General features: G+C 39.9%; 1 protein-coding gene across 5 annotated transcripts in view; it reads left to right on the top strand.

Annotated features, from left to right (window-relative positions):
• Positions 1 to 25,086, top strand: part of FER (FER tyrosine kinase) — a 452,583-nt gene that overhangs the window by 50,619 nt on the left and 376,878 nt on the right. For 4 of the 5 annotated variants that reach the window (XR_004056369.1, XM_030927488.1, XM_030927486.1 and 1 more), the window contains exon 3: positions 12,409 to 12,674. Coding sequence is in view for 4 of the 5 variants with exons in the window: in XM_030927488.1 (XP_030783348.1) it covers positions 12,468 to 12,674 (207 nt within the window). In the remaining variant the exon portion in view is untranslated. The remainder of the gene's footprint in view (positions 1 to 12,408; positions 12,675 to 25,086) is intronic. The other variant, XM_030927487.1, reaches the window with a different exon arrangement.

The raw sequence follows: 25,086 nt of genomic DNA, 5'->3' as shown, positions 1-25,086 counted from the left end.
AGAGGGACACCTGTTCTGTTCTGGGAGGAACTGGCCTGCATGGACTGCCTTCTGCTACTAGGCTGTGCTTGGGAAAAACCAGGTCTGGGTGGCTTTCTTCACTTGGGTGAGGTAGGCGTAAGACATCCTGCCTCTGTGCTGTTCTTCTAGTTGTAGGGTTTCAAAGGAGTTTACCTTCTTCTTTCCACCTTCCAGAGTTATTTAGTTATCCCTTGTATTATTTGTTTATATTTGTGCTTATTGGGGATTAACTGGGAAAAATGGTCTGTACCATCTTGTCTGGACCACAAGCTGGGTTTTCCTTCTCATTTCAGTTTCTGTGGCATGTGAGTGTGGAGGTAAATGAGTGGAGAGATACTGGCTGGGGTTGAGTTTGGCTTTGTTGGAGGCCCTGAGATTTACTCACTTTTAAAGAGTTCCTTAAACATCCTGTATGCCTGGACTTAAATTTCCTTCACCAGTTCGTCACAGAGCTCTGGAAAATTGTAAGCCAGTGCTCCCTATGTTTTCTAAACCCCTATGCTGATACAGAGGGACTTTTCTCTTTAGATATTTTCTTGACTTTCCCTAGTTTGGTCTATTCATTCTCTGCCTGCTTCTTTTCATATTGGAGTATCCAGTGTGAAATCTCAGGATTTTGTTAACTTTTCTTTGCCAGAATATCTTCTGGACTGGTTGGGGTAGTACTGGACTCACTAAAAACCATGCTGTGAAACTTATGGAATAAGGTTGTACTTCTTTATTTGTTGGGGATATGTTTAAATTTTTGGTTTTTGTTTTTTCTTTTGAGACGGAATCTTGCTCTGTCACCCAGAGTGGAGTGCAGTGGTGCGATCTGGGCTCACTGCAAGCTCTGCCTCCCGGGTTCACGTAATTCTCCTGTCTCAGCCTCCCAAGCAGCTGGGACTGTAGGCGCCTGCTACCATGCCCGGCTAATTTTTTGTATGTTTAGTGGAGATGAGGTTTCACCGTGTTAGCCAGAATGGTCTTGATCTCCTGACCTTGTGATCCACCCACCTCGGCCTCCCAAAGTGCTGGGATTACAGGTGTGAGCCACCGTACCCGGCCAAATTTTTGTTTTTTCTTAAACACTTTATTTTCCCACTATTAGTCAGTCGGAGCTTTTGAAGTACTGCTTGGTGATGAGATTTTTGCAGTTTTTACATCTTCCTCTGACTTTTGACATTGCTAATGATGGTGGTGGCAGCCTGTCTGGAGCAGCTGCTGTGGAGACGCTAGCTGTGACTGGGGAGATGTGGCCAGGGCTGTGCACTCCGCAGAGCCGGCAGGGGCTGAGAACAGGCGGGAGCTTTGTGCTCCTGGGTGCAGCTGCAGCTGCCCAGCTGCAGCTTGGGTCCCAGGAAGCCCCCTGCCCCTGCAGGTTTGAAAGTGCCTGCTCTCGCTCCCTGGCCTCTCCCTGCTCCTGGCGCCTGCTCCAGGGGGAAGCAAAGTTGTGGCCAAGCCCAGGCACTTTTGCAACCTGGCCGGGTATGTGTGTGCTCAGAGTGGTGCTGACCTGCCAGCCCCTTGCCACCGTGGTCCCCTCTGGACTTTGGGTAACAATAAGGATGGGAGGAGGAGCTGTAGGGGCTGAAGGCAGCTTGGCACTGGCCTGCAGACGCCTCTTGGCACAGTCAGTTTGGGTGCCGTGGATGGCATGTTAAAGGCAGACGGGTTCCTAGGCAGAAAGGGGTGGGTCCCTGGTGAAACCTTACCTCAGGCCAGGGATGCCCTGAAGCCTGCGGGCTGGGCTTCCAGTTCCAGGTGAAGTCCGTGGCCCAGAGTGAGAACCTCATTGATGACCATTTGGCAAATTTGATGGTGCTTTTTCCAGGCACACCGTGGCTGCCCATGGATGAATCAGTATGCAGTTCCCTGATTCTGAGCACATAAAATCCAGGCTCAGCTAGACACACATTCATCCAGATGACCTGCTTGCGGACAGGAGCTACCTCCCTTCTGAGTTCAACACACATTGGGACAACCTGCCTGCAGAAAGGACCTACCCACTTCGGATCTCCTGAGAGCTATTCTGTCGCTTAGTGAAGCTCCTCTCTGCCTTGCTCATCCTCCTGTTGTCTGCATACCTCATTCTTTCTGGACGTGGGACAAGTGCTTGGGACCCACCAAATGGTGGGACTAAAAGAGCTGTAACACAAACACAGTGGAAACATGCCCTCCGGTTGCCACGTTGCGTGCGACGAGAGAGAGAGAAGATCTGTGGCCCCTCTGGGAGCCCAGACCTTGGGGCTCCCTGAGCCAGGTCTGTGACACCCTATAACACCCTCTTTGGGACTCTGTGGTTCCTGCTGTCTCTGAGCTTTCTGGTGCCATCGTGTTCCCCCTGTCCAGATGCTACTGAAGCTACATGTGGTATGTCTGGTCCAACTGCAGCCTTGAACAGAGCCAGCGCCTGTGCTGGTGCCTGGAGCTGCCTGTCCTGCCGCAGCTGGTGTGCCTGGCTGTGCGCAGTGGACAGATCCCACACTTGCTCACTCACACACCCCTTGCTGCTCCGCGCCTGGCTCACCCTTGGGAGGTGTGGGATCCAGGCCAGTAGTGTTAGCCAGTGCAGCCTGCCAGGCTGAGTGGATGGAATGACTTCAGCAGGCACAAGCAAAACCCAAGCAGGGGCACCACTGGCCACAGAGGTTGCTGGCGACACCCTAAGGATCCTGCGACATTAATACCTTTTTTTTTTTTTCTTTTCCTCCTGACATCTGTGACTCTTCCAGGCCCCTGTTATCTTTTTGGTTACTTAATTTCTATCCTTTGGTTGGTTTCTCCTCCTTTCAATCTTGGATTGACAGGTTCTCATGGATTTTATCCTTCACTGTCTGCTTTTCTGTCAACATTCAGTGTGTTGGTTTCATCTGTCACCTTTAAATAATTGACTCTCAAATTTGGATTTTTAACCTTAATATTTTAGCTAAAGGTAAAATTTCCAGCTGAAATGATTATAGTTTACTCGAAATAGCTCCATATTCTTGTACTTTCATTTCTATTGATACTGTCATGATTATTTATTTCTGAAGCCTTAAAAATTTCATTGAATTGTCTCTTTTTTGTTCACTAAATCCATTCACTAGGTCAAGAATCTTCCATTTTAATTCCCATTGACATTGTCAATTCTAGGTCTTCATTTCTCAAGCTATATTGCTATAATGGGTTCTTCTGTCTTATTAGCTGCCAAATCAAAATCTGTCTTTATGTCTCTTTGTCCTTCTTTTAATTGAACTATAACATACACACAGAAAAGTATACAAATCATAAGTGCTCAGCTTGATGACTTTTCACAAACTGAACATACTTGTGCAACTAGCACCAACAAATTAAATTAATCTTTTTAAACTATTGTGTTCATGATCTTGGTTTTCAAAAATTGTAATCTTGTGTTAACAAAAATTAATTTAAGGAGTTTGGGCTTTATTAGTTTCTTGAGCAGAGGACTAGCAGAAGATAAATTGGCATGTCATCTCCCACTACTTGTCACATAGAGTTTAATTTTGGAGACATTTGCTATTTTAACTGTATTTCATACTCACCTTTTTTTTTTTTTTTGGCTCTATGCTTCCCTATTTCCTGAAATACATTTCCCATTTGACTTTTTATAGTCTAAATCATGGTCATTATTTCAGTTCTAATTCATATCTTGCCATTTCTAAGAAATTTTCTGGGTGATTCCAGCTTTAATTAACTTGCAGTAATATTTGCAATACAACAACAAAAACCTAGGAGATATCTGAAATATCTACCAACAGGAATTTTCTTTTTCTTCTTCTTCTTTTTTTTTTTTTTTTTTTAAAGACAGTGTCTCATTTTGTTGCCCTGGCTGGAGTGTAGTGGCACAATCTTGGCTCACTGCAACCTCCACTTCCCAGGTTCAAGTGATTCTTATGTCTCCGACTCCCAAGTAGCTAGGACTACAGGTGTGTGCCACCATACCCAGCCAATTTTTGTATTTTTAATAGAGATGAGGTTTTGCCATGTTGGACAGGCTGGTCTTGAGCGCCTGACCTCAAGTGATCCACTTGCCTCAGCCTCCCAAAGTGCTGGGATTACAGGTGTGAAGCACCACATCTGACCCACCAGCAGGAATTTTTGATGAGAGAAAGGTCAACATTGTTACCACAATGCATTTAGTAGCAGAAGTGATATTTTTCCAAGTTGCAGAATAAAATGAACCACAATATCAGATATAGTTTTTTTAAAAAATGTAAAATATTCGTTGGGTGCAATGGCTTGTGCCTGTAGTTTCAGCTACTTGGAAGGCCAAGGTGGGAGGATTGCTTGAGGCCAAGAGTTTGAGGTGACAATGTGCTATTATTGTGCCTGTGAATAGCCACTGCACTCCAGCCTGGACAACACAGGAAGATCCCATCTTAAAAAACTGTATGTGTACATATATGCATACACACACACACACACACACACACACACACACACTCTTACATACATATACATATGTGATTTTTTTTCTCTATTTGGAAAACCCTAATTTTTACCATGTCTTCAAATAAGATTATTGAAGTTAGAGAGCCAAAGCCCTTGCTTTTCTGTGTAGCTTAGAGGATATCAGCGGAATTAAGAAATTCACCTCTGGTATGGATGAACTAGAATGAAAAATAAAAGATGTTTTCTTTTTTCATTTCTTCTTACTGACTCTGAAAGATTTTACTGCCTGAAATTCTAGGAAACGGCGGCGGGTGGGCAAAATACATTCTACCATCATTTTCAGGATTTATAATAAACAGGGTATTTTGAGGAAGCTTATGCCAACTGATCTTTAGATGATTATAAGTTATGCTGTAGTTATTTTTTAAACAACTTTTTTGGGCTGTATTTACAACCAAAGAATTCAGCCATTGAAACCATATAATTTAATTGTTTTTAGTACATTTACAGTTATGCAGGCACTACTACAATCAATGTTAGAACATTTTCATCACCACAAAAAGAAATCCAATATCCACTAATGGTCATTCCTAATTTCACCCCACATTTGCCAGCCCTGGTCAACCAGTAATCTACTTTATAGATTTGCCTATTTTGAGAATTTCATATTAATGAAATCATACCGTGTGATCTTTTGGGTCTGGTTTCTTTGACCTAGTAAAACATTTTCAAGGTTCATGCATGTTGTAGCCTGTATCAATACTTCCTTTTATTGCCAAGTAATATTCCATTGTATGAATGTTACCCCATTTTATTTATCTGGTCACCTGTTGATGTATATTTGGGTTGGTTCTACTTTGTAGCTAATGTGAATAATGTTGCTTCAAACATTCATATGCAAGTTTTTGCCTAGACATATGTTTTCATTTCTGTCGGGTATATACCTGGGAGGTGAATTTCTGGGTCATATGCTAACTCTATGTTTTACCTTTTGAGGAACTGCCAAACTCTTTTCCACAGTGGTTGCAGCATTTAATGTTTCAGCTAGCAAGGGATGAAGATTCCATTCTCCTCAGTGCTAAACTATATGTCTGTCTTTTTTGATTAGAGACATTCTAGTGGTGTGAAATAGTTATCTCATTATAGTTCTGATCTGAATTTTCCTGATAGCTAATGATATTGAACGCCTTTTCATGAGCCTGTTGGACATTTCTACATGTTTCTTAGAGAATTGTCCATTCAAATCCTTTGTCCATTTCTTTTGTTGGTTTTTCTTATTATTGAGTTGTAAAAATTCTTTATGTCCTCCATCCAGAAGTTCCTTATCATATATATATATGATTTGTAAATATTTTCTCCCATTCTGTAGGTTGTCTTTTCACTTTCTTGATGGTGTCTTTTGAAGCATGGAAGTTTTAAATTTTGATGAAATCCAACTAATGTATTTTTATTTTTGTCATTTGTACTTTTGTTGTTGTATCTAAGAAACCATTGCTGAAGCCAAGGTCACAAAAATTTACTTGTATGTTTTATTCTGAGAGTTTTATAGTTTTAGCTCTGATGTTTAGGTGTGTCAACCATTAACAGTTAATATTTTGTGTGCGGTCTAAGGAAGACATCCTGCTTCATTGTTTTGCATGTGGAAATTCAGTTGTCCCAGAACCAGTTATTGAAAAGACTTTTCTTGGTACCCTTGTAGAAAATCACTTTACCATAAATGTGAAGATTTATATTTGGCCCCTCTAGTCTATTCCATTGATTTCTGTTTGTCCATATGCCATTACCATAGTGTCTTATCACTGTAGCTTTTTAGTAGGTTTGAAATCAGAAAGTGTGAATCTTCCAACTTTGTGCCTCTTTTCAAGTTATTGCGTGTTATTTTGGCTCCCTTACTTTTCTATATAGATTTTAGGATAGCTTGTCAATTTCTATAAGAAAGCTAGCTGAGATATTAGTATGAATTATGTTATATTTCTTGATCAAATTGGAGGATCTTTCTTAACAATATTAAATCTTTTGATCTGTGAATGTGAATATATCAATTTACTTAGGTCTTTTAAAATTACTTTCTTTTTTGAGACGGAGTTTTGCCCTTGTTACCCAGGCTGGAGTGCAGTGGGTATGATCCTGGCTCACTGCAACCTCCACTTCCTGGTTTAAGCGATTCTCCTGCCTCAGCCTCCTGAGTAGCTGGAATTACAGGCATGTACCACCACACATGGCTAAGTTTGTATTTTTAGTAGAGACGGGGTTTCTCCAGGTTGGTCAGGCTGGTCTCAAACTCCAGACCTCAGGTGATCCACCTGCCTCAGCCTCCCAAAGTGCTGGGATTACAGTTTGAGCCACTGCACCTGACCCTAAAATTACTTTCAACAGTGCCTTATAGTTTTAAGCATACAGGTTTTGCTTTTTTTGGTAAAATTTATTCCTAAATATTTTATTCTTTTTTGGTGCTTTTGTAAATAGAATTGTTTTCTAATTTCAGTTTTGGATTGTTCAATGATGGTATATAGAAATATAATTTATTTTTGTATATTGACCTTGTACCCTGTAACATTACTTAACTGTTTTTTATTTGTTTATATTTTAATTTTTGTGGATATATAGTAGGTATATCTATTTATAGGGTACATGAAATATTTTGATACAGACATGCAGTGTGTAATAATCACAGCAGGGTAAATCGGGGTATCCATCACCTCAAGCATTTATTCTTTGTATTACAAACAATTCAATTATACAGCTTCAGTTATTTGATAATGTACAATTAAATTATTATTGACTATAGTCACCCTGTTGTGCTATCAGGTACTAGGTCCTATTCTTTATATATTTTTTGTACCCATTAACCATCCCAACTTTCCCCCTGCTTCCCACTACCCTTTATAGCCTATTGTAACCATCCTTCTACTCTCTGTCTCTATGAGTTCAAGTTTGTCTTTCTGTGTCTGGCTTATTTCACTTAATATAATGACCACCAGTTCTATCCATGTTGTTGCAGATAACAAGATCTCACTTTTTGTACCACATCTCTTTATTCATTCATCTGTTGATGGACACTTAGGTTGCTTCCAAATATTGGCTATTGTAAACAGTGGTGCAATAAACAGAGTGCAGATATCTCTTTGGTATACAGATTTCCATTGTTTTGGTTTTTTTTTTTTTTTTAGGGAGGTTATATACCCAGCAGCAGGATTGCTGGATAGCTCAGTTTTTAGTGTTTTGAGGAACCTCCAAACTGTTGTCCATAGTAGTGGTTGTACTAATTCACATTCGCACCATCAGCAGTGTTTCAGGGTTCTCTCTTTTCTACATCCTTACTCTTTGTTTTCTAGTCTTTTTCCTTTCCTGTCTTCCTGTCTTTCTTTTAGGGAAGGTAATTTTCTTTGGTGGTATGACTTAATTTTACTTTTTTTGTATTCATTGTGTTTTTTGATTTGAGATTACCATGAAGCTTGCAAATACTATTTTATAACCCATTATTTTAAACTAATGACAAGTTAACATGATTGTGTAAACAAACAAGCAAAAAGAAAACTAATGAAGAAAACTCTATACTTTGACACCCCCTCCGCTTTTTAACTTATTGTTGTTTCTGTTCATAACTGGTTGTACTGTGTCTTGCAAAGCTGTAGTTATTATTTTTGATTGGTTCATCTTGTCTTTTTTCTTAAGACCAGAGTAGTTTACACACCACAGTTATACATTATTATTATAATGTGATAATATGCTTTGTGTACTTACTTTTACCAGTGAGTTTTGTACCTTCAGATGATTTGTTATTGCTCATTAGTGTCCTTTTCTTTCTGGTTGATTAATCCCCCTTAGCATTTCCTTTTTTTTTTCTTTTCTTTTCTTTTTTTTTTTTTTGAGATGGAGTTTCACTCTTTTTGCCCAGGCTGGAGTGCAATGGCGTGATTTCGGCTCCCTGCAACCTCCACCTCCTGGGTTCAAGTGATTCTCCTGCCTCAGCTTCCCTAGTAGCTGGGATTACATGTGCCCGCCACCATGCCCAGCTAATTTTTTGTGTTTTTAGTAGAGACGGGGTTTCACCATGTTGGCCAAGCTGGTCTCGAACTCCTGACCTCAGGCGATCCACCTGCCTCAGCCTCCCAAAGTGCTGGGATTACAAGTGTGAGCCACTGTGCCCGGCTCCCTTCTTTTTCTTTCTTGAGTTTCACTCTTGTTGCCCAGGCTGGAGTACAATGGCGCAATCTTGGCTTACTGCAACCTCTGCCTCCTGGGTTCAAGCAATTCTCCTGTCTCAGCCTCCCAAGTAGCTGGGATTATAGGTGCCAACCACCATGCCCAGCTAATTTTTGTATTTTTAGTAGAGATGGGATTTCGCCATGTTGGCCAGGCTGGTCTCGAGCTCCTGACCTCAGGTGATCCACCCACCTTGGCCTCCCAAAGTGCTGGGATTACAGGTGTGAGTCACTGTGCTTGCCCCCCGCTTAACATTTCTTATAGGACAAGTGTGGTGTTGATGAAATCCTTCAGCTTTTGTTTGTCTGGGAATATCTTTATTTCTCCTTTATGCTTAAAGGATATTTTCACCAGACATGCTATTCTAGGGTAAACTTTTTTTTTTTTTCCTTCAGCACTTTAAATATTTCATGCTACTCTCTCCTGCCATGTAAGATTTCCATTGAAAAGGCTGCTGCCACACATATGGGATCTCCATTGGATGTTATTTGTTTCTTTTCTCTTGCTGCTTTTAGGATCCTTTCTTTATTCTTGACCTTTGGGAGTTTGATTATTAAATGCCTTGTGGTAGTCTTTAGGTTAAATCTGCTTGTTGTTGTTCAAGAACCTTCTTGTACATGAATATTTATATCTTTCTCCAGGTTTGGAAAGATCTCTGTTATTATCTCTTTGAATAAACCTTCTACCCTTATCTCTTTCTGTACCTCCTTTTTAATTTTTAATTCTTAATTACTCTTACATTTGCCCGTTTATGCCTGGGCATGGTGGCTCATGCCTGTAATCCCAGTACTTTGGAAGGCCGAGATGGGAAGATTGCTTGCACGTAGGAGTTTGACAGCAGCCTGGGCAACAAAGTGTGACCCCTTCTTTACAAAAAAAATTAAAATTAGCTGGGCATGGTGACACATGCTTATAGTCCCAGCTACTCAGGAGGCTCTCTTGAGCCCAGGAGGTTGAGGCTGCAGTAAGCTCTGATTGTGCCACTATACTCTAGCCTGGGTGACAGAGGGAGACTCTGTCTGGAAAAAAAGAAAAACTTTCCCCTTTTGAGACTATTTTCTAGTTCTTGTAGGCATGGTTTATTCTCTTTCATTCTTTTTTTGTTGTTGCTCCCTCTGACTATTTTTTGTGCCACTGTACTCCAGCCTGGGCAACAGAGGGAGACCCTATCTGGAAAAAAAGAAAAAAATTTCCCCTTTTGAGGCTATTTTCTAGTTCTTGTAGGCATGGTTTATTCTCTTTTATTCTTTTTGTTGTTGTTGTTCCCTCTATTTTTAAATAGGCTGTCTTCAGGCTCACTAATTCTTTCTTTTGCTTCATCGATTCTGATATTAAGAGACACTGATGCATTCTTCAGTATGTCAGTTGCATTTTTCTGCTCTAGAATTTGTGCTTCATTCTTTTTATTGATTTCAATCTCCTTGTTAAGTTGATCTAGATAGGTTTCTAAATTCGGTCTCTCTGTTATCTTGAAGTTTTCTGAGTTTCTTCAGCTATTTTGAGTTCTCTGTGTTAAAGGTCCCATATCTTTCAGGCCAGGATTGGTTCCTGGTGCCTTAATTTAGTTTGTGTATGGAGGTCCTGTTTTCCTGGATGGTTTGGAATCCTGTGGATGTTCGACAGAGTCTGTACATTCAAGAGTTAGGTATTTATTGTAGTCTTCACTTCTGTGCTTTGTTTGTACCTGTCGTCCTTGGGAAGGCTTTCCAGGTAATACAAGGTACTTGGGTGTTGTGATCCAAGCTGTATCTGTATTAGGGGCCACTTCAAGCCCAGTAACACTATGATTTATGCAGACTTGTAGGGGCACTGCCTTTGTGGTCTTGGATAATATCTGGAAGCATTCTCTACATTACCAGGCAAAAACTCTTGTTCCCTTTCGTTCCTTTCTCCCAAACAAATGGGGTCTCTCCCTGTTTTGAGTCACCTGGAGCAGGGGATGGGGTGACACAGTCACCATGTTGCTACCAGTACTGGAACTGCACTGGGTGAGACCTGAAGCCAGCACAGCACTGGGTCATGCCCAAGGCCCACTGTAATTGCTGCCTGACTCCTGCCTGTTTGCTCAAGGCACCTGAGCTTTATAATCAGCAGGTGGTGAAGCCAGCCAAGCTTGTGTCCTTTCCTCAAGGGCTCTAAGTGGGTCCAAAGATGTCTGTTAACCAAGGAGTGGAGTCAAAACCTTAGAAATCTACCTGGTGCCCTATTCTACAGCTAAACTGGCACTCAAGCCACGAGATGAAGTCTTTCCCGCTCTTCCCTCTCCTTTCCACAGGTAAAGAGTCTCTCTCCCTGGCCATCACTACCACAGGCCCACAGGAAGGACTGCCGGGCTACTGCTGATGTTGGCGGAAATCCCAAGTTTCCTTCAGTCAGATTGTGGTGAATGCTGCCAGGCCTGGGACTTACCCTGCAGGGCAGTGGGCTCCTCTCTGGCCCACAGCAGGTCTAGAAGTGCCATCCAAGAGGCAAGACCTTGCATTGGGAGCTGTAAGAATGTGCTTAGTGCTCTACCCCACTGTGTTTGAGATGATACCTAAGGTGTAAGACAAAGTCCCCTTAACTTTCTCTTTGTTTTTCTCAAGCAGAAGGAGTCTCTCCCCATAGCCACCACTACAACTGGAAATGTGCTAGGTCTCACCTGAGGTTAGCATGTCTGAATCTGACCCAGGGCCCACAGCGTACTACCTGGGTATCACTGCTGGTTATTCAGGGACCATAGGCTCTTAAGTCAGCAGGTAATGAAGCCTGCCAGGACTGGGTCCTCCCTTTCAAGGCAGTGGGTTTGTTTTTTTGGCCCAGGTTGTGTTTAGAAATGTCATTCAGGAGGTAGGGCCTATAATAGGGGTCTAATGACTGCCCAGTGCTCTATCCTACTGTGGCTGAACTGGTATCCAAGAGGCAAGACAATGTTCTCTTTACCGTCTGTCTCCTCTCCTCAAGCAGAAGGATGGAGTCACTTTTGTTGCTGCAAGCTGTCCTGGCTAGGGTGCAGAAGGGGTGTTGCAAGCACTCCTGTAGCCTCCCTCTTTCATGTCTCTCGAGGTTGCTGAAACTCAAGTTCTGACTGCTGGAATGGGCAATTCCCCTCTGGCTGTGACTGGTCTAAATGCTCCCTTCCTGGGTGGACATTGGCTGAATTCATCCTGGTTTTGCTTTCTGCTGTGACAGGGCAGCAGTGAGTTTACTGCAAAGTACCACAATCACAGTGCTCTCTTTCTCCTCCAAGCATACTCTGTGTACCATGTGGCCACTGCCGGGGGATGGGAGAGGACTGGTCTTGATGATTCAAGACTGTGTTTTCTACCCTTTTCAGTACCTCTTTCAGTGATAGGAAGTTAAAACTGGGTACTGTGATTGCTCACCTGATTTTTGGTTCTTGTGAAGGTGATTTTTGTGTGTGAAAATAGTTGTTAAATTTGGTGTCCCTGCTGGCAGGGGGCCAGGGGGGCACAATTGGTAGAGGCTTCTAGTCATTTATTTTAATAGTTTTTGTTGCATTACATAGGATTTTCTACATACGAGATGATGTAATTTGCAAATTAAGATTGTTTTACTTCTTTCTGTCCCATCTGAATGCCCCTTTTATTTCATTTATTTCATTGTATTGGCTAAGACCTCTGGTGTAATGTTGAAGCCAACAATAGAGTGGACCTCTTCATCTTATTTCTGATCTTTGGAAGAAAGTATTCAGTTGTGATCTTTTTTTTTTTTTTTTTACCCCAAAGAAGAATCTCATAACTTCTTTTTTTTGAAGACTAATTTCCTTTTTATTTAAGAGTTTTTCTCTTTTGTTTACATACACAGATATGTGCTGATTAGAAGGCTCAATTGTGCAGTGTGGAGGATAACCAGTGCCTTACAAAATGGGGTTTGGGAGTGACCTGAAGAATTCACATGAAGCAGTGTTAAAATTGCAAGACTGGGAATTACGGTTACTGGAAACAGTAAAGAAATTTATGGCCCTGAGAATAAAAAGTGATAAAGAATATGCATCTACTTTACAGAACCTTTGTAATCAAGTTGATAAGGAAAGTACTGTCCAAATGAATTATGTCAGCAACGTATCCAAGGTAAGAAGAATAATTTCATTATTTGCTATTTATAGCATTATAATTGTCCTTAAAATGCAATAGCTCATACTGTTGAATGATCATACTCAAGTCAGCATTCTTAAGCAGTGATTCCACAATTTTACAGAGTATGAGAATCTCATGGAGAAGTTTTTCAAAATTATACATTTTGGAGTGGCTGGGCATGGTGGCTTACGCCTGTAATCCTAGCACTTTGGAAGGCTGAGGCGGGAGCATCGCTTTAGCCTAGGAGTTTGAGACCAGCCTGGGGAAAGTGGTGAAACCCTGTCTCTACAAAAAATATGAAAATTAGCTGGGCGTGGTAGCATGTGACTGTCGTCCTAGCTCCTTGGGAGTTTGAGGTGGGAGGATTGCTTGAGCCTGTTAGATCAAGGCTGCAGTGAGCCGTGGGTGACAGTGAGAGCCTGTCTCAAAAAAACAGAGCAAAAAATTGGGGAGCTGTACCTCTCTGATATTCTGACTTGATGGGTCAGGTTTGAGAACCATTGTTACAAATTTGGTTTCTTTTATTAACTCTTCTGGCTTTGGGTCGTTTGAACCCTGCTATTTTTCCCTTTAGAACAAACTTTAGTTATAAACCACTCCCTGAATTCTTCTGTGAATCATTAGTGTTGTGAATCATATGGAATATTTTTAGCATGTAGCTGTTATTTGCTATCATTTCAGTACAAAAATATTAGTATATTGTTGAGTTAGTCACTCTTAAAACATCCATTGGATGAATAATGTATTTTTTAAATCCAAGATTATTCTGTCATATAAAAATAAGGGTCAGAATTGTACTGTTAATTGTTCTTTGAAAACATTGAAGAAGAAATGTTAAACTCTAATAGTTCTTGGATTCTTGCTCTGTTACTTCCAATGTCTTATTTAAATATCATATTTCACTATATTTATTCAGAGTTAAAAATAAATCTTTTTAACTTTAGATTGTTAAAAAAATTAATCTTCTTTCACTTTTGGGTGTTAGAATTTGAGTAAATTTTAGAGGAAAACTCTGTTACCTGTGGAGACTGTGTATATAGTGTGTTTGATCAAGTAAAGATTTGTGATTTTGTTAAGTCCACTAATGTTAATATCTTTAACTTCCTTTCTGGGCCAGTATCTAGTCTGAAGGTAGAGCTGCCAGAGATGGCCACAAACAATACAGGACATCATTTGAATTTGCATGCAGTATTTAGGATGAACATACATTAAAAATTATTTGTTATTTATCTGAAATTCAAATTTAACTGGATATCCTTTTTTTATTTGACAATTTCGTCTGTGGGTATAAGCCTGCTATTATGTTAATGGGAATAGATAGGGAAATTGATAGGAAAAGTACTTTTGGCATTTTAAGAGTCACATTTTATTTAATTCTTGTTTTTGGTAAGCTACCTAGTATCTCTGAGTCCAAAGGCTTTCTGCTTCATTTATACCTCTTGTTTTCTTTTCTTTTCTTTCTTTCTTTTTTTTTTTTTTTGAGATGCAGTCTCACTTTCTTGCCCAGGCTGGAGTACAGTGTTGCAATGTTGGCTCACTACAACTGCTGCCTTCTGGGTTCAGGTGATTCTTGTATCTCAGCCTCATGAGTAGCTGGGATTACAGGTGCGTACTACTACACCTGGCTAAGTTTTGTGTTTTTAGTGCAGACGGAGTTTCACTGTGTTGGCTAGGCTGATCTTGAACTCCTGAGCTCAAATGATCTACCTGCCTCCGTCTCCTGAGCTTTACCAGAGTCATCTGACCTCATTAATCTTGACCTCCCTTTTGCAGGACACTTAGGTTTTAACTTTTCCTCGTATGCTAATTAGTTACCACTTACCTGCTTTTCATTTTCTTACATTGTTGACGTGTCTTACTTGTCACGTAGTTTCTATTTTCTTTGTTATTGCTAATTTATACATTAAATTAACAGTTGAACAATGGTTGAGAACTCACAGAAAATCAAGGAGTATGTCAACCTTTCCTCCTTTTTTTTCTTTTAGGATCTTGCTCTGGCATCTCGGCTAGAGTGCAGACACAGTCATCTGTGCTTATTGCAGCCTTGACCTCCCAGGCTCAAGCAATCTTTCCACCTCAGCTTTCTGGGGAGCTGAGATTATAGGCTTGTGCCACCATAACTGGCTACTTTTATTTTTTATTTTATAGAAATGGGGTCTCAGTATGTTTCCCAGGCTGACCTTGAACTTCTGGGCTCAAGCAATCCTCCCACCTTGGCCTTGCAAAACTCTGGGATTATAAGCATGAGCCACTGTGACCAGCCATTCTTTCATCTTAACACAGAAATACTATGATTTATTCTACCTATAAGTAAAGTCTACCTTTTTTAAAGAGGATTGTGCTTTTCATATTATATCTTAAAAAAATCTTTGCCTGATGCAAAATTAGAGTTTTGCCTGTGTTATCATCTGGAAATTTTATAGTTTTAAGTTTTGTGTGTAGGTCTATGATTTGTTTTGTATACATGGCAAGCTATGGATTGAAGTTCTTTTTTTTTTTGTTTGTTTCTGGATATCCATTTGTTCTAACATCATTTGTTGAAAATACTAAGCTTTCGCCAGGCGCAGTGGCTCAAGCCTGTAATCCCAGCACTTTGGGAGGCCGAGACAGGCGGATCACGAGGTCAGGAGTTCGAGACCATCCTGGCTAACACGGTGAAACCCCTGTCTCTACTAAAAAATACAAAAAGCTAGCCCGGCGAGGTGGCTGGCGCCTGTAGTCCCAGCTACTCGGGAGGCTGAGGCAGGAGACTGGCGTGAACCCGGGAGGCGGAGCTTGCAGTGAGCTGAGATCCGGCCACTGCACTCCAGCCTGGGCGACAGCGAGACTCGGTCTCAAAAAAAAAAAAAAAAAAAAAAAAAAAAAAAAAAAAAGAAAGAAAATACTAAGCTTTCTCCATTGGATTGCCTTTCATCTTTGTTTAAAATCAGTTGACCATAATGCGAGTCTATTTTTGTACTCTTTATTCTGTTCCATTCATATTTTTGTCTATCATGACACCAATAACACATTTAATTATTTGGTCCTTGATAATAATATCAAAGTAGTCATCCCTTATTCATGAGAGATATTTTCTAATATCCCCAGTACATGTCTGAAGCTGTGGAGAGTACTGAACGTCTGTTGTTGTCAATCAGAATATGTTTCTGTTCATGCCTTCCACCCACACATTTAATTGCTTTTCCATCTTAACTAAGCACTTATCATGCACTATGCATATAACTTGTGCAGTTTGAAGTGCAACATCACAAATTCAAAGGCACAAATTTCCTTTTTCTTCTTTTTCACAGTTGCATGGATAGAGGATTCATTCTTACTGTAGCTCTTAGTAACCTCAGCATATGTTTTTTTTCTTTCCTTAAATTGAGAACTTTCATCCCTTCACCCAAAGGAGACACTTTCTGGCTTCTTTTTGGCATATCCAAATTATCAGCATCACTATCCTTGCAGTTTGGGGCCATTACTAAGTTAAATAAAGGTTTCTTAAACACAAGCACTGCTATAGCAAGACAGTTGATCTGATAACTGAGATGGCTACTAAGTGAGTAATATTCAAGTAGCATATAGAGTGTGGATACACTAGACAAAGGGATGAATCATATCCTGGGCAGGACAGAGTGGGGAGGCTAGGTATTTCATCATACTACTCAGAGCGGTGTCACCTTAAAACTTACGAATTGTTTATTTCTAGAATTTTCCATTGTTGGACTACGTGCAATCGAAACTGCAGGAAGCAAAATAACAGATTAAGGGGTACTACTGAACTTATTTTTTTCATAATTATTTTGGCTTTTCTAAATCCTGTGCATATCCTTATGAATTTTAGGAGCATGTTACGAATTTTTATTTTTTTTTAAAAGGCTACTGGGATTTTGTCTGGAGTTATATTGAAAGTACAGATAAATTTGGGGAAAATATATATCTTAACAGTATTGGGTCTTTCAGTAAGTAAAAATGGTACTCGTTATAAATTGTTAAAAAATAATTCAACTTTTATTTTAGATTCTGGGGATACACATGCAGTTTCGTTACCTGGGTTATTGTGTGATGCTGAGGTTTATGATATGAATGACCGACCCCATTACCAAAGTAGTGAGCATAATACCCAATAGTTTTTCAGCCTTTCCCCCCATCCTTCCCTCTCCCCCCTAATATTCTGCACTGCCCATTGTTTCCATCTTTATATCTTTGTGTACCCAATGTTTAGCTGCCACTTATAAGTGAGAACATGGAGTATTAATTTTTTTTTGTTCCTGTGTTAATTTGCTTAGGATAATGGCTTCCAGCTGCATGCATGTTGCTGCAAAGGGCATGATTTCATTCTTTTTTATGACCATGTAGTATTCTATGGTGCATATATACTGCATTTTCTTCATCTAATCCACCATTGATAGGCAATGAGGTTGATTCCGTGTCTTTGCTACTGTAAATAGTGCTATGATGAACATACAAATGTAGGTGTCTGTTTGGTAGAACTACTTATTTTCTTTTGGCTATATACTCACTAATGGGACTGCTGGGTCTAATGGTAGTTCTGTTTTAATTTCTTTGAGAAATCTCCACGTGCTTTCTCTAGTGGCTGAACTAATTTACATTTCCACCAACAGTGTATAAATGTTCCCATCTCTCCACAACCTCATGAGCATGTGTTGTTTTTTTGACTTTAGTTATAGCCATTCTTACTGGTGTGAGATGGTATCTCATTGTGGTCTTGATTTGCATTTATCTGATAATTAATGATGTTGAGCATTTTATCGTGTGTTTGTTGGCCACTTGTATGTTTTCCTTTGAGAAGTATCTGTTAATGTCCTATGCCCACTTTTTAATTTTTTTCTTGATGATTTGTTTAAGTTCTGTATAGAACATTAGTCCTTTGTTGGATGCATGGTTTATGATTATTTTCTCCCATTCTGTAGGTTGTCTGTTTACTCTGTTGATAGTTACTTTTGTTATATAGAAGCTCTTTAGTTTGATTGAGTCCCACTTGTCAATTTTCATTTTCGTTGCAATTGCTTTTGAGAATTTAGTCATAAATTTCTTCCCACAGCTGATACTTACAATGGTGTTTCCCAGGTTTTCTTCTAGGATTCTTTAGTTTGAGGTCTTACATTTAAATCTTTAATCCATTCTGAATTAATTTTTGTACAGGGTGAAAGGTAGGGGACACGTTTCATTCTTCTGCATATAAAGCTAGCCCACTATCCCAGCACCATTTATTGAATAGGGAGTTCTTTCCCTGTTGCTTATTTTTGATGAAAGATCAGATGGCTGTAGGTGTGCGTTTTTTTTTTTTTTTTTTTTTCTGTGTTTTCTAATCTGCTCCATTGGTCGATGTGTCTGGTTTTATACCACTACCATGCTGTTTTGGTTATTGTAGCTTTAGAGTATAATTTGAACTTGCGTAATGTCAAGCCACTGGCTTTGTTCTCCATTACTTAGGACGGCTTTGGCTCTTTGGGTGACTTTTTGGTTGCATATGAATTTTATAATATGTTTTTCAAGTTCTATGAGAAATGACAGTAGTTTGGTAGGAATAGTGTTGAATCTGTGGATTACTTTGGGCATTATGAGCATTTAATGATATCGATTCTTTCAGACCATGAGCACAGAATGTTTTTCGATTTTTTTTGTGTCATCTATGATTTCTTTCAGCAGTGTCATGTAATGCTTCTTGTAGGGATCTTTTACTTTCTAAATGTATCCCTAGGTGTTTTATTTTATTTTTTTGTTTCTATTGTAAATGGTATTGCATTCTTGATTTGGCTATCAGCTTGAATGTTATTGGTGTATAGAATTGGTACTGATTTTTCTAATTGATTATGTATTCTGATTCTTCACTGAAGTCATTTATCAGTTTCAGGAGCCTTTTGGTGAAGTACTTAGGGTTTTGTAAGTATGGATGCATGTCATCCACGAAGAGAGATAGTTTGACTTCTTTTCCTATTTGGGTGTCTTTTATTTTTTTCTCTTGCCTGATTGTTGTGGCTAGGACTTCCAGTACTGTATTGAATTGGAGTGGTGAGAGTGTGCATCCTTGTCTTGTTCCAGTTCTCAAGGGGAATAGCTCAAGCATTTGTCCTTCAATATGATGTGGGCTGTGTGTTTGTCGTAGATGGCTCTTAATATTTTGAGTTATATTCCTTCCATGCCTAGTTTATTGAGGATTTTTATTGTGAAGCAATGATGGATTTTATCAAACACTTTTTCTGCAGCAATTGAGATTATTATATGGTTTTGTTTCTAATTGTGTTCATGTGACAAATTACAGTTATTGATTTGTATATGTTGAACCAACCTTGCATCGCAGGAATGAAGCCTGTTGGATCATGGTGAATTAATTTTTTGATGTGCTACTTGATTCGGTTTGCTATTAATAGTATTTCATTGAGGATTTTTGTGTTTATGTTCATCATGGATATTGACCTGTAGTTTTCTGCTTTGTTGTGCCTTTGCCAAGTTTTGGTATCAGTGTGATGCTGGCTTTTTAGAATGAATTAGGTAGAATTCCCTGCTACTTGATTTTTTGGAATAGTTTCTGTAGAATTGGTACTACCTCTTTGTACATCTGGTAGAATTTGGCTGTGAATCCATTTAGTCTGGTTTTCTTTCTTTTTTTTTTTTTTTTTTAATTTAGTAGGTTTTTATTACTGATTCAATTTGGAGCTGGATATTGGTCTTTTCAGGGTTTCAGTTTCTTCCTTGATGTGGTTTGGCTGTGTCCCCACCTAAATCTCATCTTGAATTGTAACTTCCAAATTTCCCATGTGTTGTGGGTGGTGATTGATAATGGGAGTGGGTCTTTCCTGTGCTGTTCTCGTGATAGTGAATGAGTCTCATGAGATCCGATGGTTTTAAAAATGGGAATTTTCCTGCACAAGCTCTCTTTTGCCTGCCACCTTCCACATAAGATGTGATTTGCTTCTCCTTGCCTTCCACCATGTTTGTGAGGCCTTCCCACCCATGTGGAACTGTAAGTCCAGTTAAATCTCTTTCTTGTGTAAATTGGCCAGTCTCAGGTATCAGCAGCATGAAAACAGACTAATACAGTAAATTGGTACCAGTAGAGTGGGGCATTGCTAAAAAGATACCTGAAAATGTGGTAATGACTTTGGAACTGGGTAACAGGCAGAGGTTGAAACAGTTTGGAAGGCTCAGAAGAAGATAGGAAAATGTGGGAAAGTTTGGAACTTCCTAGAGACTTGTTGAATGGCTTTGACAAAAATACTGTTAGTGATATGAACAATAAGGTCCAGGCTAAGGTGGTCTCAGATGGAGATGAGGAACTTGTGAACCGGAGCAAAGGTGACTCTTGTTATGTTGCAGCAAAGAGACTGGTGGAATTTTGCCACTACCCTAGAGATTTATTGAAATTTGAACTTGAGAGAGATGATTTAGGGTATCTGGCAGAAGAAATTTCTAAAAAGCAAAGCATTCAAGAAGTGACTTGGGTGCTATTAAAGGCATTCAGTTCTATAAGGGAAGCAGAGCATAAAAGTGTGGAAAATTTGCAGCCTGACAATGTGATAGAAAAGAAAATCCCATTTTCTGAAAGAAATTCAAGAAATTTGCATACGTAACAAGGAATTAAATGTTAATCACTAAGACAATGGTGAAATGTCTCCAGGGAATGTCAGAGGTCTTCATGGCAGCCCCTCCCATCACAGGCCTGGAGGCCTAGGGAGAAAACATGGTATTGTGGGCCAGGCTCAGGGTCCCTGTGTTATGTGCAGTCTAAGGACTTGGTGCCCTGTATCCTAGCCACTCCAGTCATGACTAAAAGGGGCCAAGGTACAGTGCATAGAAGTCAAGAATTGAGGTTTGGGAACCTCCTTCTAGATTGCTGAGGATGTATGGAAATATCTGGATGTCCCAGCAGAACTTTGCCACAGGGGTGGGGCTCTCCTGGAGAACCTCTGCTAGTGCAATGTGGAAGGGAAAGGTGGGGTCAGAGCCCCTACACAGAGTCCTTACTGGGGCACCGCCTGGTGGAGCTGTGAGAAGAGGGCCACTGTCTTCCAGACCCCAGAATGGTAGAACCACCGACAACCTGCACTGTGTACCTGGAAAAGCTGCAGACACTCAACAACAGCCTGTGAAAGCAGCTGAAAGGGAGGCCGTACCCTGCAAAGCCACAGGGGCAGAGCTGCCCAAGACCATGGGAACCCACCTCTTTCACCAGCGTGACTTGGATGCAAGACATGGAGTCAAAGGAGATCATTTTGGAGCTTTGAGATTTGACTGCCCCACTGGATTTCAGACTTGATGGGACCCTTAGCCTCTTTGTTTTGGCCAGTGTCTCCCTTTTGGAATGGCTGTAGTTACTTAATACCAGTACTCCCATTGTATCTAGGAAGTAACTAAGCTGCTTTTGATTTTACAGGCTCATAGGCGGAAGGGATTTGCCTTGTCTCAGATGAGACATTGGATTGTGAACTTTTGAGTTAATGCTGAAATGAGTTAAGACTTTGGGGGATTGTTGGGAAGGCATGATTGGTTTTGAAATGTGAGGACATGAGATTTGGGAGGGGTCCAGGGTGGAATGTATATGGTTTACTTGCGTCCCAACCAAAATCTCATATTGAATTGTAACTCCCACAATTCCCATGTGTTGTGGGAGGAACCCCGTGGGAGGTGATTGAATTATGAGGGCAGGTCTTTCCTGTGCCATAGATTGTGTTCCATGTCAGATGAGAATAATGTGTATTCTATATATGATACATGGAATATTTTGTAGATTTCTATTAGATCCAGTTGGTCAAGTGATAGTGAATGAGTCTCATAAGATCTGATGGTTTTAAAAACGGGAATTTTCCTGCACAAGCTTTCTTTTTGCTTGTTGCCATCCACATAAGATGTGATTTGCTTCTCCTTGCTTTCCACTATGTTTGTGAGGCCTCCCCAGCCACGTGAAACTGTAAGTCCAGTTAAACCTCTTTATTTTGTAAATTGGCCTGTCTCGGGTACATCTTTATCAGCAGTGTGAAAACAGACTAATACATTCCTGATTCAATCTTGAGAAGTTGTGTGTTTCCAGGAATTTGCCCCTTTCCTGTAGATTTTCTAGTTTGTTTGCAAAGAGGTGTTCATAATAGTCTCTGAGGATCTTTTGTTTTTCTGTGGATCGGTTGACATCACCTTGGTGATTTCTTATTGTGCTTATTTTGCGTCTTTTGTCTTTTTCTTTGTTGGTCTAGCTAGTGGTCTATCAACCTTGTTTATCCTTTCAAAGATCAAAGTTTTTGTTTTGTTGTTTGTATGGATGATTGAATATCAATTTCATTTAGTTATTATTTGGTTTTAGTTACTTCTTTTGCTATCTTTAGGGTTAGTTTTTTCTTGTTTTTCTTAATCTTCTAGGTATAGTGTTAGATCCTGAATCTGAGATCTTCTACCTTTTTGGGGTGGTGTTTAGTGCTATATACTTTTGTCTGAACACTGCTCTTGTTGCATACCAGAGATTCTGGTGTGCTATTTCTCTATTTTTATTTATTTCAGATAATTTTTTGATTTCTGCCTTAATTTCATTGTTTACCAACAAGTCATTCTAGAGCAAGTTGTATAATTTCCATGTAATTGTGTGGTTTTGAGAGATCTTCTTGGTATTGATTTCTCCTTTTATTTCACTGTGGTCCAGGAGTGTTGTTGGTATGATTTAGATTTTTTTTAAAATTTACTGGGACTTGTTTCATGGCCAAACATGTGGTTGATGTTAGATTATGTTCCATGTCAGATGAGAATAATGTGTATTCTATGTATGATACATGGAATATTTTGTAGATTTCTATTAGATCCAGTTGGTCAAGTGTTGAATTTCAGGTCAGAATTTCTTTGTTAGTTTTCTGTCTCAGCGATCTGTCTGATGCTATCAGTGGAGTGTTGTGTGACTGTCTGTTTCTTTTTGTAGGTCTAGATGTACTTGTTTTGTGAATCTAGGTGCTTCAGTGTTGGGTGCATATATTAAGTATAAGTTAAGTCTTGTTGATTTAAATTCTTTGTCATTATTATCATTATTACTTCTTTGTCCATTTTTTTTTTGTTGGTCCAACATTTGTTTTATCTGATACAAGAATAGCTTCACTATTCTTTCTGTTTTCTGTTTGTGTGATCTTTCTCTAACCCTTTACTCTGTGCCTATGGGTGTCAACGTGTAAGAATGGGTTTCTTGAAGACAGCAGATGGTTGGGTTTCTTTTTTTAATCCAACTTGCAACTCTGTGCCTTTTAAGTGAGGTAGTTAGACAATTTACATTCAATATTAATATTAATATGTGAGATTTTGATCGATTGTGAAGTCATTAGATGATGGCTTTGTACTTTCTTTTGTGTGGTTCCTTTATAGGACCTGTGTGCATGTTTTTGTGGTAGCAGTTATTTTCGTTGTTGTTGTTTCCGTGTTTAAAACTCCCTTAAGGATCTCTTGTGAGGCTGGTCTGGTGGTATTGAATTCCCTTAGCACTTGCTTGTCCGGAAAATATTTTATTCCTCCTTCACTTATGATGCTTAGTCTGGTGAGATGTGAAATTCTTGACTAGAATTTCTTTTCTTAAAGATGGCTGAAAATATGCCCCTAACCTCTCCTGGCTTATAAGATTTCTGCTGAGAAGTCCACTGTTAGCCTAACAGAGTTCCCTTTGCATATATGATCTGACCATTTTCTCAGCTGCCTTTAAGATTTTTTTCTTTAGTTTTGACCTTGGACAGACTTGTGACAATATATCTTATTGCTATTCATTTTGTATAGCATCTCACAGGTGTTACATGGATTTTTTTGTATGTGGATATCTATCTCTTCAGCAAGATTAGGGAAACTTTTTTTGAATTATTCCTTCAAATATGTTTTCCAGGTTGTTTACTTTTTCTTCTCCTTTCTCAGGAATGAGAGTAACTTGTAGGTTTGGTTGCTTTATCTAATCCCATATTCCTCAGAGAGTTTTTTTATTTAAAAAAATTCTTTTTTATTTATTTTTGTCTGACTATGTTAGTTCTGAAGATATGTATTTAGGCTCTGAAGTTTCCTCTGAAGCTTTCAGTTGTCTTTTGAAACTCCTTAAGTGAGTTTTTCGACTCCGTAAGCTCTGATTGATTTCTCTTTAAGATGCTTATATATTCCTTCATTGCCTGGATTGCTTTTGAAGTTTCTTTGTATTTAATTTCATCCTTGTCTTGGATCTTGTTAATCATTCTTGTAATACATGCTTTTCCATGCTTTGAATTTTTTGTTGTGTTTTGTTTTTTAGACAGATTCTTGCTCTGTCACCCAGGCTGGTGTGCAGTGGCATGATCACAGCTCTCTGCAGCCTTGATCTTCTGGGCTTAAGTAATCCTCCTACCTTAGCCTCCTGAGTAGCTGGGACTACAAGTGTGGACCACCATGCCTGGCTAATTTTTGTGTATTTTGTAGAGATGAGATATTGCCATGTTGCCCATGCTGTTCTCAAACTTCTGGGCTCAAGTGATCCTCCTGCCTTGGCATCCCAAAATGCTACGATTACAGGTGTGAGCCACCATGCCAAGCCTGTGCTTTAAATTCGTTATCTGTCATTTCTTAGTTTCTAGTTTGGTTATAGACCATTGCTGGAGAGCTGGTATGATCCTTTGGTGGCGTCACTACATTCGGATTTTTCGTGGTGCCAGAATTCTTGTGTTGGTTCCTTCTTATCTGGAGGTGCTGGCACTTCTAATTTTTGTAATTATTTTTGTTCAGGTAGGAATTTTTCTTTTTTCTTTCTTTTCTTGTGATATTATTATTATTTTTTTATTTCTCTTTTCCTTTCCCCTCCTACCTAGGTAGTGTGACTGTAGAGAATGTTCAGTAATGTCTTTTTGGCTCTGCTGTATGGACTTCTGTTGGCAGGTTTTATACTGGGCTTTTGTATTGGGCTTTCTTTATATATAAGCCAGTACATAGTGCTTATAGGTAAGAAGTGACTGTGGCTAACACAGCTGGGTGTGTATACTTGATCCTTGCTTACTGATAGAAGCTCTTTGTTGCCTCAGGCAATTGATTGATCCGTGGAGTGCACAGTGGTCTGAGTTCCCTGCTCAGCTCTCTGGGCTGGTGAGCAAGATGTATGGGGCTGGACTGGCCAGGCCTGCTACAAGTCCCCCAATGGCAGGCAAAAGCACCAGCACTGAGGGAGAATCCAATGGGTGTCCACCAAGTGCTCAGAGATGTGCCTAGGAAACCTCCTCAGCCCCAAGTTCTTTGCCTGTGGAGGGAGAGTTGGCCAAACGCCTAATCCAGGAGAGTGGATACTCCAGATGCCTGGACATGGAGTGTACTGCAGCACCACAGTTTCTGCACAGGAATGGTGGGGCAGGTCAGGTTTCTGATTCAGAAGAGTAGGTGCTTCCAATGGAGATCTTTATTGGTGTCGAGCAGAGAGGGCCTAGCTGCAACACGGTCT

Source organism: Rhinopithecus roxellana, chromosome 3 (assembly GCF_007565055.1).
Source record: "Rhinopithecus roxellana isolate Shanxi Qingling chromosome 3, ASM756505v1, whole genome shotgun sequence".
Lineage (NCBI taxonomy): Eukaryota > Metazoa > Chordata > Mammalia > Primates > Cercopithecidae > Rhinopithecus > Rhinopithecus roxellana.
This window is presented reverse-complemented; position numbering and strand designations above follow the sequence as displayed.